Source organism: Halichoerus grypus, chromosome 5 (assembly GCF_964656455.1).
Source record: "Halichoerus grypus chromosome 5, mHalGry1.hap1.1, whole genome shotgun sequence".
NCBI classification, from domain to species: Eukaryota; Metazoa; Chordata; class Mammalia; order Carnivora; family Phocidae; genus Halichoerus; species Halichoerus grypus.
In genome coordinates, this window is record NC_135716.1 from 15,626,571 (window position 1) to 15,639,548 (window position 12,978).

General features: G+C 39.1%; 1 protein-coding gene across 5 annotated transcripts in view; it reads left to right on the forward strand.

Moving 5' to 3' along the window:
* Positions 1–12,978, forward strand: part of WASHC5 (WASH complex subunit 5) — a 60,106-nt gene that overhangs the window by 2,187 nt on the left and 44,941 nt on the right. For 2 of the 5 annotated variants that reach the window (XM_078072018.1, XM_078072019.1), the window contains exons 2-8: positions 890–967; positions 3,244–3,555; positions 4,028–4,173; positions 5,194–5,278; positions 5,882–5,982; positions 8,281–8,473; positions 9,296–9,448. In XM_078072018.1, the coding sequence (XP_077928144.1) occupies positions 3,370–3,555; positions 4,028–4,173; positions 5,194–5,278; positions 5,882–5,982; positions 8,281–8,473; positions 9,296–9,448 (864 nt within the window). In that variant the 5' untranslated portion in view covers positions 890–967; positions 3,244–3,369. Of the gene's footprint in view, positions 1–889; positions 968–3,243; positions 3,556–4,027; positions 4,174–5,193; positions 5,279–5,881; positions 5,983–8,280; positions 8,474–9,295; positions 9,449–12,978 lie in introns of those variants that run through there. The other 3 variants (XM_036102642.2, XM_078072020.1, XM_078072021.1) reach the window with 2 other exon arrangements.

Sequence of the window (12,978 nt, forward strand, 5' to 3'; positions counted from 1 at the left end):
ACACTGCTGCCCTAGGGCTTTTGCATTTACTTGTAAACCCTGCCTGAATGCCCTTCTCCCAGATCATTATCGATTGTAAAATAACAAACTACCCCAAGACCTAGTGGCTTAAGACAAAAAAAAAAAAAAACAACCATCTATTGGCTTATAGTTTCTGTGGTCAGGAATCCATAATGTGGCTTAGCTAAGTGCCTTTGGCTCAGGGGCTCTTGGGATGTTGTAGTCTGGCTGTGAATAGAAGCTGTCGTCTTATCTGAAGGCTCAACTGGGGTTGGCGGGGATCCATTTTCAAGCTCATTCAAGTGGTTGTTGGCAGGCCTCTCACTCCCTCGTCACAGGGCTCTCTCACAACATGACAGCTTCCTTCTTCCAGAACAAAGAAGCTAGGGAGGGTGCCCCAGTCAAAAGTCACCATTTTTTTGTGATCTAATCTCAGAAGTCATATCTTTCACATCTACCTTATTCTGTTCCTTAGGAGTCAGTAAGTCACACTCAAGGAAAGGGGCCCCCACAGGGCATGAACAAGGAGATGGAGGTCATCAGGGACTGTCCTAGAGGCTGCTAACCACACTCAAATACCCTTACTGCTTGCTTCCTCACTTCCTCTGGTCCCTGCTCAAATATCTTATCAGAGAGGCTTTCACAAACTATGTAAAACAGCACATACACACACTCCATCTCTTTATCATGCTTTTTCTTCACAGCAATGATCACAGCCTGATACATAATGCATTTATTTATTATCTGTTCCCCACTCCTAATAGTATGCAGGCTTTATGAGAGCAAGAACTTAGTTTTGTTCTGCAGTATCCTCAGGTCCTAAAACAGTGCTTGACATACAGTAGGCACTGGGTACATATTTGTTGAATGAATGAATCTCTATCAACAGGAATGCTTCCACCTGCAAAGAATCCAAAAGCCAACTAGCAGCAGACAAAACATAGTTCATTTTACAAGGATTACAGAGGTAAGGAGTGCCACAGTTGAATTAGTGGGTCAATAACATCAACCAGAATTCAGATTCTTTCTCTCCTTCCAAACCACAATCTGCAGATTTTTGGCTTTTTTTCTTTTAGGTTTGTCACCTTGTATGTCAGGCAAGACCTGTTCATTGGACCACATTCAAAGGCAAGAAGGAGAGGGATAGCCAGAGGAAAGAGAGAAAAATTTCTCTTCATATGCTTCTCTCCTTGTAGCAAGAGGAAAAAATACATTTCCCATAAGGTCTACCATAGACTTCCTCTTACATCTCATTGGTCAAAATTGAGTCACATGTCTAACCTAGCTTCAGGGGTGGTGGGAAAATAAGGATCGGCTTGTTTCCTCCTCTATAGGAAGAAAGGAAAAGGAGGGAGGAAATTCTTGTTGGAGAGTCAACAGCATCCCGGTAAATTAAGACATTTTTAAGTATTGAATCAATAATAAGAGACTTACAGAAGGAAAAAAAGAAAACCTTTAAGGGTTATACAAAGCTTCCAGGTACTAGATAACTATACTAGGTAGCTTAACATGAGCGAACTGTGAACAGATGAGACAAGGGTTGGGTAATGTTTTCTTGGGCTGCAAAGGAAGCCCTCTCCTGTCAAAAGTCTTTCCACATTCTGGTTTTGTGTGTGGCGAAGTCCTCATTATTTCATCATTCACTATTTGAGTCTCTGCAGCTAGAAGATTACATATGAACATAAAAGTTGGCATTGACATAAAAATTTTAATGAGTTGACCATGTGTAAGATTAGTTCTTATTCAGATATTCGTGTCCTAAAGGGTCTGTTAGGTTGAATTCTTATTTTTGTTGGTCAGTCTTCTCAATGTTAATGTCATGTTGATAGAATACAGTACCAGTGCAAAATGCAAGTGCAAATCTTGGGAAGTACACAGGCCTTCATGAAGTTGAAAAATATTTCAGGCTTCCATGAAGTTGATCACGATGACCTAGCTAAATTAACAATTAGAGAGAAATACAAGAAAGATGATGACAAAATTAACACTTCCAAAGATAATGATTTGAAAAAGAGTTGGAAGAAGCTGTTGGGGAAATGAATGCTGCCTTGAACATTTTTTGCAAAAATTACCTTTTTCTAAGATCGTGCTACGAAAGTCAACTGTGAAGTACAAGCTACTGTATTATCAAAGTCACAATTTGGTGAAATCAACTTTTGACTCATTCTTGGTTTGTTCCTTGAATGAGGACATAGTTGTTGCAGTTTTACTCTAAATTTTGCTAGGTGTGAAACTTACTTTCATAAGTTTTGGTGATACCATTCCAAGACACCTTTCTAATCAAAACTTTGCCACAGCTTAGCATGAAATATTTGTCCTTAGAGTCACTCAGTAGGATTTCTCAGGCATGTATTAGCCTGGATAACAACAGCCTCCTACACCTGACATATGAGAAACACATTTTTATTTTTATTTATTTCTTTTTTAAAGATTTTATTTATTTATTTGACAGAGAGACAGTGAGAGAGGGAACACAAGCAGGGGGAGTGGGAGAGGGAGAAGCAGGCTTCCCGCCGAGCAGGAGCCCAATGCGGGGCTCGATCCCAGGACCCTGGGATCATGACCTGAGCCAAAGGCGGACGCTTAACGACTGAGCCACCCAGGCGCCCCGAGAAACACATTTTTAAAGGTTGTTCCTTCGCCTAATTCTAATGAATTTGAAGACATAGTTCTCTTTTTCCGAAGGTAAAACAAGTGTTAGCAAAGGTAAAACAACTCCTGTAAGGAAAATTTAATAATCAGTGCCCAATTTAGGGCACATTTGAAGCACACGTGCTCACTGGATCCTCCCAAGCTCAGGGATCAGCTATATCAGGTCTTTTCTCATGGGGAGAAGTGGCTAAAGGATCGAAAAAGAGGCCAAGAGTGTTCATTTAGCAAAGTCCCTCGACATGGAAAAGTAGAAGAGTGGAGGATAAATGCCCTCCCCTCATATTGGAACTCATTGTTTGTTCCTTTTTTTTTTTTTTAAGATTTTTTATTTATTTGAGAGAGAGAGTGAGCGAGAGAGCACGAGCTGGGGTGGGGAAGGGAGAGGGTGAAGCAGACTCCCCGCTGATCAGGGAGCCCCTGAGATCATGACCTGAGCCGAAGGCAGACACTTAACTGACTGAGCCACCCAGGCGCCCCTCGTTATTTGTTTTAATTTTTTTTTTAAATGAGCTTGGGAGAAAAATCTTATATATATGTTACATGTAGTCCCTTTAAAAGTAGAGATTTTTATACTTTTCTTTCGGGCTACAGGTTCTTTAATGGAGCAGCCAATCTGTCAGCAGACCTGGTTTCATCTAATGATTTACAGACCCCAGCTCTGAAGCCAGTGAAACATTCCTGCTGCCCAGGCCCTGAGTATAGTACAGCATCCTCACCATGTTGGACTTTCTAGCTGAGAACAACCTCTGTGGCCAGGCAATCCTAAGGATTGTTTCCTGTGGCAACGCCATCATTGCTGAGCTTTTGAGGCTTTCTGAGTTTATTCCTGCCGTGTTCAGGTACAGAGACCGAGCCGATCAACAGAAATATGGAGATATCATATTTGATTTCAGCTATTTTAAGGTAATCCTCCTCCATAGCATTTTTACCACTGTATTGTCTATAAAAGCATGCTTTCTCTGGGAACCATGAGACGCTGAAGGGTGAAGTAATTATGGAGAAAGAGTTAAAGAGGAAAGGTTTTAAACCAAATTTAATATCAACGAACTAACTTGAAAATAATATAAATGTATTGTGTGGAAGCCCTAACGTAATATAATCAAACTCTTAAAAAGATAACTTTGGTGTAATGTATTTCACAACAAAGTACCCCACACTTAAAAGCATGCTAATCATGGTTAGAGTTCAAATTCATTTCTTCCGAAGGGATTTTGCATCTAGGCTTCTGTTATCTTCATTACCTTCTGTTGCTCTGCTTTCAATTTTCAATATCCCTTTTAAGGCATAAGAGCAAATTCTTAAAAGACTATTTAGAAATTGTTACCCACAGGTATGCTTTTATTGCCATTTCACATAAATGTGTTTTTCTTCTCAGGGTCCAGAATTATGGGAAAGCAAGCTGGAAGCTAAGCCAGAGCTACAGGATTTAGATGAAGAATTTCGTGAAAACAACATAGAAATTGTGACCAGATTTTATTTAGCCTTTCAAAGTGTGCATAAATATATTGTAGACTTAAACAGGTATTGATTAATTTAGCAATAGTTTATTCTGATAGTAAATAGTGGGAAAGGGACATGCCAGAAAATGTGCATCTTTCTGAGTTACTGCACAATCTCCCCGCCTCTCCCATGCCTGTCCCATGCATAATTGTCTTTTCCTTCCTCTGGCACTAGTCATCTTAAGTATTTTAGAGTTTTATTACCCTTTCCTTCTCTTGTGAAGTAGTATAATAATCTTGGTTTGTACTAAGTCATATGGCTTGCTTTCTTTTTTGTTTTCATCGACATGTAGTTGACACACAATGTTTCATTAGCATCAGTTGTACAGCCTAGTGATTTGATAACTCTATGCTGTGCTCACCGCAAGGGTAGCCACCATCTGTCCCCATGCAACGCTGTCACACTACCATTGCTACATTCCCTGCGCTGGACCTTTCACCCCCACCACTTGCTCATTCCGTAACTAGAAGCCTGTACCTCCCACTCCCCTTCACCCACTTTGCCCATGCCCACCACCCGCCCCCCCTCCCCCGCCACCGCCCATTCCTCTCCCTTCTGGCAACCATCACTTTGTTTTCTGTATTAAGTCATATAGCTTTCAGTCCTGTAGTTTATGACCATATTTTAGTATCTTATATATGAAGAGAGAAAGGAACTTATTTTTATAGCATTGGTAACCATAGCTTCCTTCTTATCCCTAACCACACAGTATTCTCTTCCTTTCAGCCCTTAAGAATTCACTACTCATCAGCTTTTAAATTAACTATTCCATGTTTTTATAGCATTACTCCTAAAATATTTGTAATTCATAAATCAAGACTAGGGATTACTTGGAGTAGCCGGTATTAGCAACCTGTGGCCCTAAATGACTATGATTTCCAGCTCACAAGTCCATTCTTAAGAGCACGAAGGGCCACAGACTATTTGAAGGCCAGAATGCCTGGTATCTTGCCTTATCTTTTAAAAATCTTTACATTCCTTCTTCAAAGGTGTTCAAGTTTTCATTAGAATGAATAACTTGCTCTGGGGTTTCATTTCTAGATATCTAGATGATCTCAATGAAGGTGTTTATATTCAGCAAACTTTAGAAACTGTGCTTCTCAATGAAGATGGAAAACAACTTCTAGTAAGTAATAGTAACCATTTAAAATAGAAAGTCAAGAATGTCAAGCTTAGCATCACTTTTTTTCCTGTAAGTCCCAAAGACATGCGAAGTACCCTTCTTTAAAGAGAAGCAAAATAAACTGACAGTTATCTTCGTCCAATGGACAGTATCTGAATTTAGAACATAGTAGACTCTGAACAGAATTACAAGTGAAGTAGAAATCGTGTGGAGGTTATGAGCTTCTTCCTCAGTGTAACAATCCTATCTTCTTTATCTTTCACATCCCAGACATCTAGCCTTAGAAATTAGTACGTAATAATCGTTTAAGAAATGTTAAATAAGTAAAGGATTTAGAGGAACTCCATTTGGGGTCCCAAGCCAAATATCAAAAATAGGCCACCTGAAAGGTAATCACTGCAATTTAAATTTATTTTACATACACTTTTCAAAGCCCATTGTATACAGAAGGTGAGAACCCTTTGGGGAAACCTGCATTCTCTTTGTAATATAAAGCTTTTAGGAAGAAAGGGAACAAAGTGATTCTTTTTAATTAACCCTCATCAACTTCATTCCAAAAGAACATATACTCCTGTGAGTTTGACCACCTTCTTCCTCTCTTCATAGTGTGAAGCGCTGTACTTATATGGAGTTATGCTGCTGGTCATCGACCAAAAGATTGAAGGAGAAGTCAGAGAGAGAATGCTGGTCTCTTACTATCGATACAGGTATCCTGGGGCTGGGACTGCACCCTCCAAAAGCACTGCTATTGGTAAAATGCAGTGTAGGTTTCCATACTACTTGTACTGGGAACAGCAGTGATATGATCTAGAATGAAAAGTATGGGATCCTTATGTCTTCTGAACATAGTGTAGAAATGTAACGATTACTCTATATTTTATATCATCACCATAATAAGAGACTATATGTAATATAATCTATATATTATATATAAAAGAGCCTATATATTATAGATTATTAGAGATAAATAGATTATCATGTCCATGGTGGTACCTCAGTTTTTTAAAAAAAAAAGGAATCTGAATTTTCTTTACCTTAAAGATAGATAAATTTGGGAATTTTGGAAGTCTAATGAATATTCTTTTTTTATGTTTTTAAGTATTACTCTTTGGCGGGTGTAGGGAAACGAATACATATTCTGTTGTCATTTTTAGGTTGATGACTTTGAAAAGGTATCGCTCCGGGTTAGGTGGGAAGTGAATTCCCACCTGTATGTATATGTGGAAACAAAAACAAACAACAGTGCATATCCCGATCACGTGTTTTGTATGTCTGTATAGAGCTGTGACTTCAAGAAGTAGGGTCTTTAAATCAGAAGCCACCTTAAAGCTCTGTAATTCCAGTATCTACCACACAAGTTTCAATTTATTGAATTAATGAGTCAAAATCGGGATACAAGGTCAATGTTAAAAATAGTCATGATTCAGGGAAGAAACAGATGATAAGCAGGAATCAGGAACATGGGTTAAAAGATGCACAGACTTGAATTAACATTCTTAAATTTAGAAATTAGGGTAAAATAAATAGGGCAAAGGGGCAAATCCTCGACAGAGAGGGATCATTGGAGACATCATCTCTTCAGCAGCAGCTGGGACTGCTGCCTCGTCAGCCGTAAATTCACTTCAGGCTACTCAACTAGCCTGTTTCCTTCAGCTTCGTGAGTATGTGAGGAGAGTGCTCACCAGCGTGCGTGATTTATTCACAGCAGTTTGGCCACGAGCTGTTTTAATATCCATGTTTTTTACAATGAACTTTGAATGGCCTTGCATATATTTCCAGAATTACATGGAAAAACAAAAACAGTAAATAAAATAAAGAAGAAGTAAAAAAAAAAAAAAAGTTTGTTTGTCAAGCCCAGCTTTGACAATCCGGCTTTGTCCCTTTGGGTACAACAGCTAATTCATTAGAATGTGAGGATCCATTACCGCAATGACACTGAACAATTGTAAGGCAGAGTTGTGGGAAAGGAGATTCTTACATCAAATAGGAGGTCATCTTCAAATCTAAGATTCTTTGAGTCTCCCTGAGGGATTACTACTCCACACCACCCTGAAAACCACAGATGTTTTGATGAAATCTCTGTAGAAGGTGCACCTTGCCAAGAAAGAACCAGTTATTACATATCCCACTTTAAGTTGACATCACGTTTTAAAATTATTTTCTAACTTACAAAATGTTGGTGCTGGTTCATGTTCTTTCTCTGCAACTCTGAAATCCAAAGAGCTCTGAAAAAAAATACATGCATATGTACACACACATATACATGCACATAGTAACTCCTTTGGCAGCAAAGCTGATCTAACCTGAAATCATCTGGAGTCAAAACCTGTCAGAGCAGATGCAAGGCTATAGGTAGTCCTTATTTATCTCACTTGTGTGACTATTCATAAATTTTACTGCAGAAATATCAATGTGTTGATCGTGTAATGCCAATTGAGACCCTACTAGAGTATCATATCGTATATACCATATTAACTTCTTATATTTGGAAAATGCTGCAATCTGAAACAAATCCAGCCCTAAGGATTTTAGAAAAGGGATTGTGAACTTTAACATAGAACTAACTGTATCTATGTATAGTTATTTTATGTATAACTATGTATATATATGTATAACTACGTGTTTATGTATGTATATACATATATATGTGTGTGTATATATGTATATACATATATATGTATGTGTATATATGTATAACTATGTGCATATATATGTATATGTATATATATGTATGCGTATGTATAACTATGTATATACATGTATAATTATGTATATATATATGTATAACTATGTATATGTATAAGATGTTTGAATCTTGTAAGTGTACTATAACAGGCTTTTTGAAAATGTAATTGTGACTCTTAGGGATAGAAGTTGACCAAAAGTCTTATCTGAAACTACGTAAAGTCAGGTTATAATGAAATTCTGCTTTTCTTTTTGGCTTTTGAGTTTCTAATATGTGCGGTTTGTCTGGCCCTTTCTTCCCCATTGTGAACATGGCTCAGTGCTGCTCGATCTTCTGCTGATTCAAATATGGATGATATTTGTAAGCTGCTCCGAAGTACAGGTTATTCCAGCCAACCAGGAGCCAAAAGACCACCCAACTATCCTGAGAGTTATTTCCAGAGAGTGCCTATCAATGAAGCCTTCATCAGTATGGTCATTGGTCGACTGAGATCTGATGATATTTACAACCAGGTGGGGATTAAACCTGTCAAGATCTTAGTATTTAAAAGATTGATTTCACTTTCCTCCTCAATTACTCCTTCCCTTCCTTCTTCCTCAAAAGAATAAAAGCAGTTAAAAAATTTCAAATTTGGGGGGCTGTACTATGGGATGATAGAGGAAAGAGGGACAATAATTTGGGCAGAATTAGAGATTTCACGGAGAGGATGGCATTTTATCTATATTTGGAAAAAAAGATGCATTCTTGCAGTCATTCATTCAAGAAAGAGTTATTGAGTGTGTGTTACGAGCTTGCTGCTGGGGTCCATCACTGATGAAGGCAGGCTGTGGTCCCTGCCCATAACGACCTTGTAGCTGAAGGAAGAAGATGGATAACTAAAGGAATTATAGCAAAGCAAGGTGAGTGTTAGCTTAGGGGAAGCAGAGGGGGCCATACAGCATACAACGGGCAGCAAGATTGCCGGGGAGGGGGGGGCGGCAGGGTGTGGGGTCTGTCAGCTCTGAGAGGTCATCTGTGATAGACACAGATGTGGACAACTAGCAGGACACAGGGAGTTACACATATCTTTTTCTTTTTTTTTTTGAGGAAAAGACTTCAAATTGCAGCAGAGTCAAGGGCGAGAAGGAAGAGAGTACTGGGTGGTTAGCAGTAAGAAGGCAGGCCCTGGTTACATTGTATTCCTTACAGTGCCGCCCTCTGAGAATTGCTCCCAGGGCCCAGGACCCCCTGTTGGGAAACGGCTACATCCTAGAACCTGATCACTTATCCAGCTCAGGTATGAATTCAGATGTCACCAACAGCTGCCTCTCCGGGGGGTTGTGTGTGCTTTGCAGGTCTCCGCATACCCTTTGCCCGAGCACCGCAGCACGGCCTTGGCGACTCAAGCTGCCATGCTGTATGTGATCCTCTACTTCGAACCTTCCATTCTTCACACCCACCAAGCAAAAATGAGAGAGATTGTGGACAAATACTTTCCAGATAATTGGGCAAGTATTACTATCAGTCTTTTTTTTCTCTGTAATAACCTTGTTAGGGAACCAATTTTCTGTTCTTTTGGCCTTTAGCCCACAGGTCATAATTTTGTAAATAATGAGACATAAAGTCACTTAGATAAAATTACTCTATGTTGAGGATCTTAAATCATAACATGAAGGAACAAGTCAGTAAAACTTCCTGAAGAAACCAAGGGTTTTTTTTTTCTTAAATAGATACTGTCAAGGTAAAACCATGTATTAAAATGTATCTTGCTGAGTTTGTAACTGTTTCATAAGTATTTCTTATTCTTTTCTGTTTCATGACTCTAAGCTTACAGAATTAACCTATTATTTTATGAAGAGGAATTTTACTTCAATAATGTTTCATCTACCTTACAGGGCTGTTAAGGTTTATATTACTGCAGGGATGTGTTTATCTCACCCAAAAATATTAATTCTTAAAAGAATAAAGCTGACCATATACTCAGCGTAGATGAGATGTTCTCTTTGTACACAGAGGTTTTAATAAAGTACAATGAATTGGATCCTGTTCTCAGGTAGCAGATTCTATTTCACTTCTTACTGGCCATTGAATCACAGACTGTGATTAGGGAACTGTAGGAAAAATAGCCCGCAGTGAGGAGATGATGCTTCCTATCCATGAACACGTCATGCTTACAAACTAGGAGCTGAGCAACCAGGAGGAAAACTCTGATAATCTGGTTTCATTTGCCTAAGCTTAATAAAGGGTTTTGACCATAGTGCTATAATCAGGAACAGAAACACTTTCAGTGTTAAGGAAGGTCAAAATCCAGTTATATGATGCTTATAAGATATACTCCTAAAAAACACCCCTGGCACACTAAAAATAAAGGAATTGGGGCACCTGGGTGGCTCAGTCAGTTAAGCGTCTGACTTGGTTTCAGCTCGGGTCATGCTCTCAGGGTTGTGAGATCGAGCCCCACGTGGGGCTCCACACTCAGCATGGTGTCTTCCCTCTCTCTCTCCCTCTGCCCCTCTCCCTGCTCTCGCTCTCAAATAAATAAAATCTTTTTTTAAAAAATGGAACTAGAGGGCGCCTGGGTGGCTCAGTTGGTTAAGCGACTGCCTTCGGCTCAGGTCATGATCCTGGAGTCCCGGGATCGAGTCCCGCATCGGGCTACCTGCTCAGCGGGGAGTCTGCTTCTCCCTCTCCCGCTCCCCCCTCTTGTGCTCTTTCTCTCTCTCACTCTCTCTCTCAAATAAATAAAATCTTTAAAAAAAAAAAAAAAATGGAACTAGAAAGAGAGTGAGAGTTTCCAGGCAAATGCCAGCCAATGAAAAGCCAGTAAGAAAATATTAATATCACACCATAGAAAATGTTAAAGAAAAACACTAATAGGGATAAAGAGGGATCATATATGATTTTAAAAAGAATAATCCAAGGTTAATTCATAAATTCACACCCAGGGAAATACTCTAAATATATAAAGCAAAAACAAAATAACATGTAAAAATTGATGAAACCATAATCATGATGGGAAATTTTAACATACCTCTTTCTCTATATACTCCTGCTCTTTCAAAAATCCGTAAAAATGTTCCATGTGTATTTGAAAGGATATGTATGAAAGTTGGGAGACCTCAGTTCACAAAGTCAACAAAGTTTAAAAAAACAATGTTAGTCTACAGACTGTATTCTCTTACTATAGCATGATTACATTAGAAGCCAACGCTTAAAAGATATTTTTAAATGTTTGGAAAAAACATATACTCCCAAATAACTTTTGTGTTGAAGAGGAAATCACAATAGGACACCTGGGTGGCTCAGTCGGTGAAGCATCTGCCTTCGGCTCAGGTCACGATCCCGAGGTCCTGGGATCGATCCCCACATCAGGCTCCTTGCTCAGTGCGGAGCCTGCTTCTCCCTCTCCCACTCCCCCTGCTTGTGCGCGCATGCGCTCTCTCTCTCTCTCTCTCTGACAAATAAATAAATAAAATCTTTTTTAAAAAAAGAGGAAATCACAATGTAAATGAAGAAATATGTAGAATCACACAGCATCAAAATACTACAAAGCGAAGCACATGGAAATGACTAAAACTGTTCTTCAAGGTAAATGAAGTAAATGAAACCTTAAATATGTTTATTTAAAAAAGAAGAACAGGGGCGCCTGGGTGGCTCAGTCGTTAAGTGTCTGCCTTCGGCTCAGGTCATGATTCCAGGGTCCTGGGATCGAGCCCTGCATCAGGCTCCCTGCTCTGTGGGAGGCCTGCTTCTCCCTCTCCCACTCCCCCTGCTTATGTTTCCTCTCTCGCTGTCTCTCTCTGTCAAATAAATAAATAAAATCTTAAAAAAAAAAAAAAGAACAATTAAAAATAAATGAATTAAAGGGCTGCCTGGCTGATTTAGTTGGTGCAGCATGCGACTCTTGATCTTAGGGTTGTGGGTTCAAGCCCTACGTTGGGTGTAGAGATGACTTAAAAATCTTAAAAATAAATAAATGAGTTATATATTGAGCTTAAGAAGCTAGAAAAGGTCGAGTGAAAGGAAGTCAGTAAGTATATGAGTGGCAATGTATTGAACTGGACAGAAAGGGAACGAGAGAGAAGATCAATACAAAAAGGCTGGTTTTTTGAAGAGTAATAAAATAGATATTTAGTGAGACTGACCAGACAGAGAGAGAAGACAAGTTTAAATATAGTAAGATTGAGAAAGCCAACCTAAGATACAATAAAGAACTTTTAAAGTTATAAGAAAACTTCTGAACAACTTTATGCCAATATATTTGAAAATTCTGAAAAAATGGAAAATTTTCTCAAAAATATATAAATACCAAATCTGACTCAAGAAGAAAAAGGAAGCATGATGAGCCCAGTGACTGTTAAAGAAATGGAACTGGGGATCCATCCTCCCTGCTTATCCACCTCCCACCAAAAAGGATCCCCAGGACCGCAGGATCTCTCAGGCAACTTTTAGCAAAATTTCAAGTGACAAATAATCGCAATTTTATACAGACTGAAGTAGGTGGGTAAAGAACTGCAAAAATAATGCTTTGTTCCCTTTAGTCGAGAGATTCTCGTGTGAACTGGGGAACCCTAGGAGTCCCCCAGGCTCGTTGCAGGGGTCAGTGAGGTAAAACTGTGTTTATGAGAACACCAGGGTGCTCTGTGCCTTGTCCTCTCATCCTTTCCCAAGTGCACTTTGCATTTCCAGAGGCCCCGAGACACACAGTACCCAGTACCTCAGGAGTCTGACTGAGGGAGCTGAGTGTGAGTCTGGCGTCTTCAGTTAGGCCAGACGTTACAGAGACTCGAAAAACTGGAAAAGCGATGCCATCCTTCTCACAAAACTTTTTGGGAAACCTTTAGTCTGTTTTTTGTTTTGTTTTTTTAAAAAAAAAAGTTTTATGTTAGCATGTAGTGGGTTTATTGTTGTTATTTGAAGTGAATTAAATAGTTTTTGAAATGTCTCAGTTGTAATCTGTAATATGATAAATATCAATAGATATAACCCCATTTAAAAAAAAAGTCCTTTGGAGTTTTCAGTAAGTTTTAGTTGCATA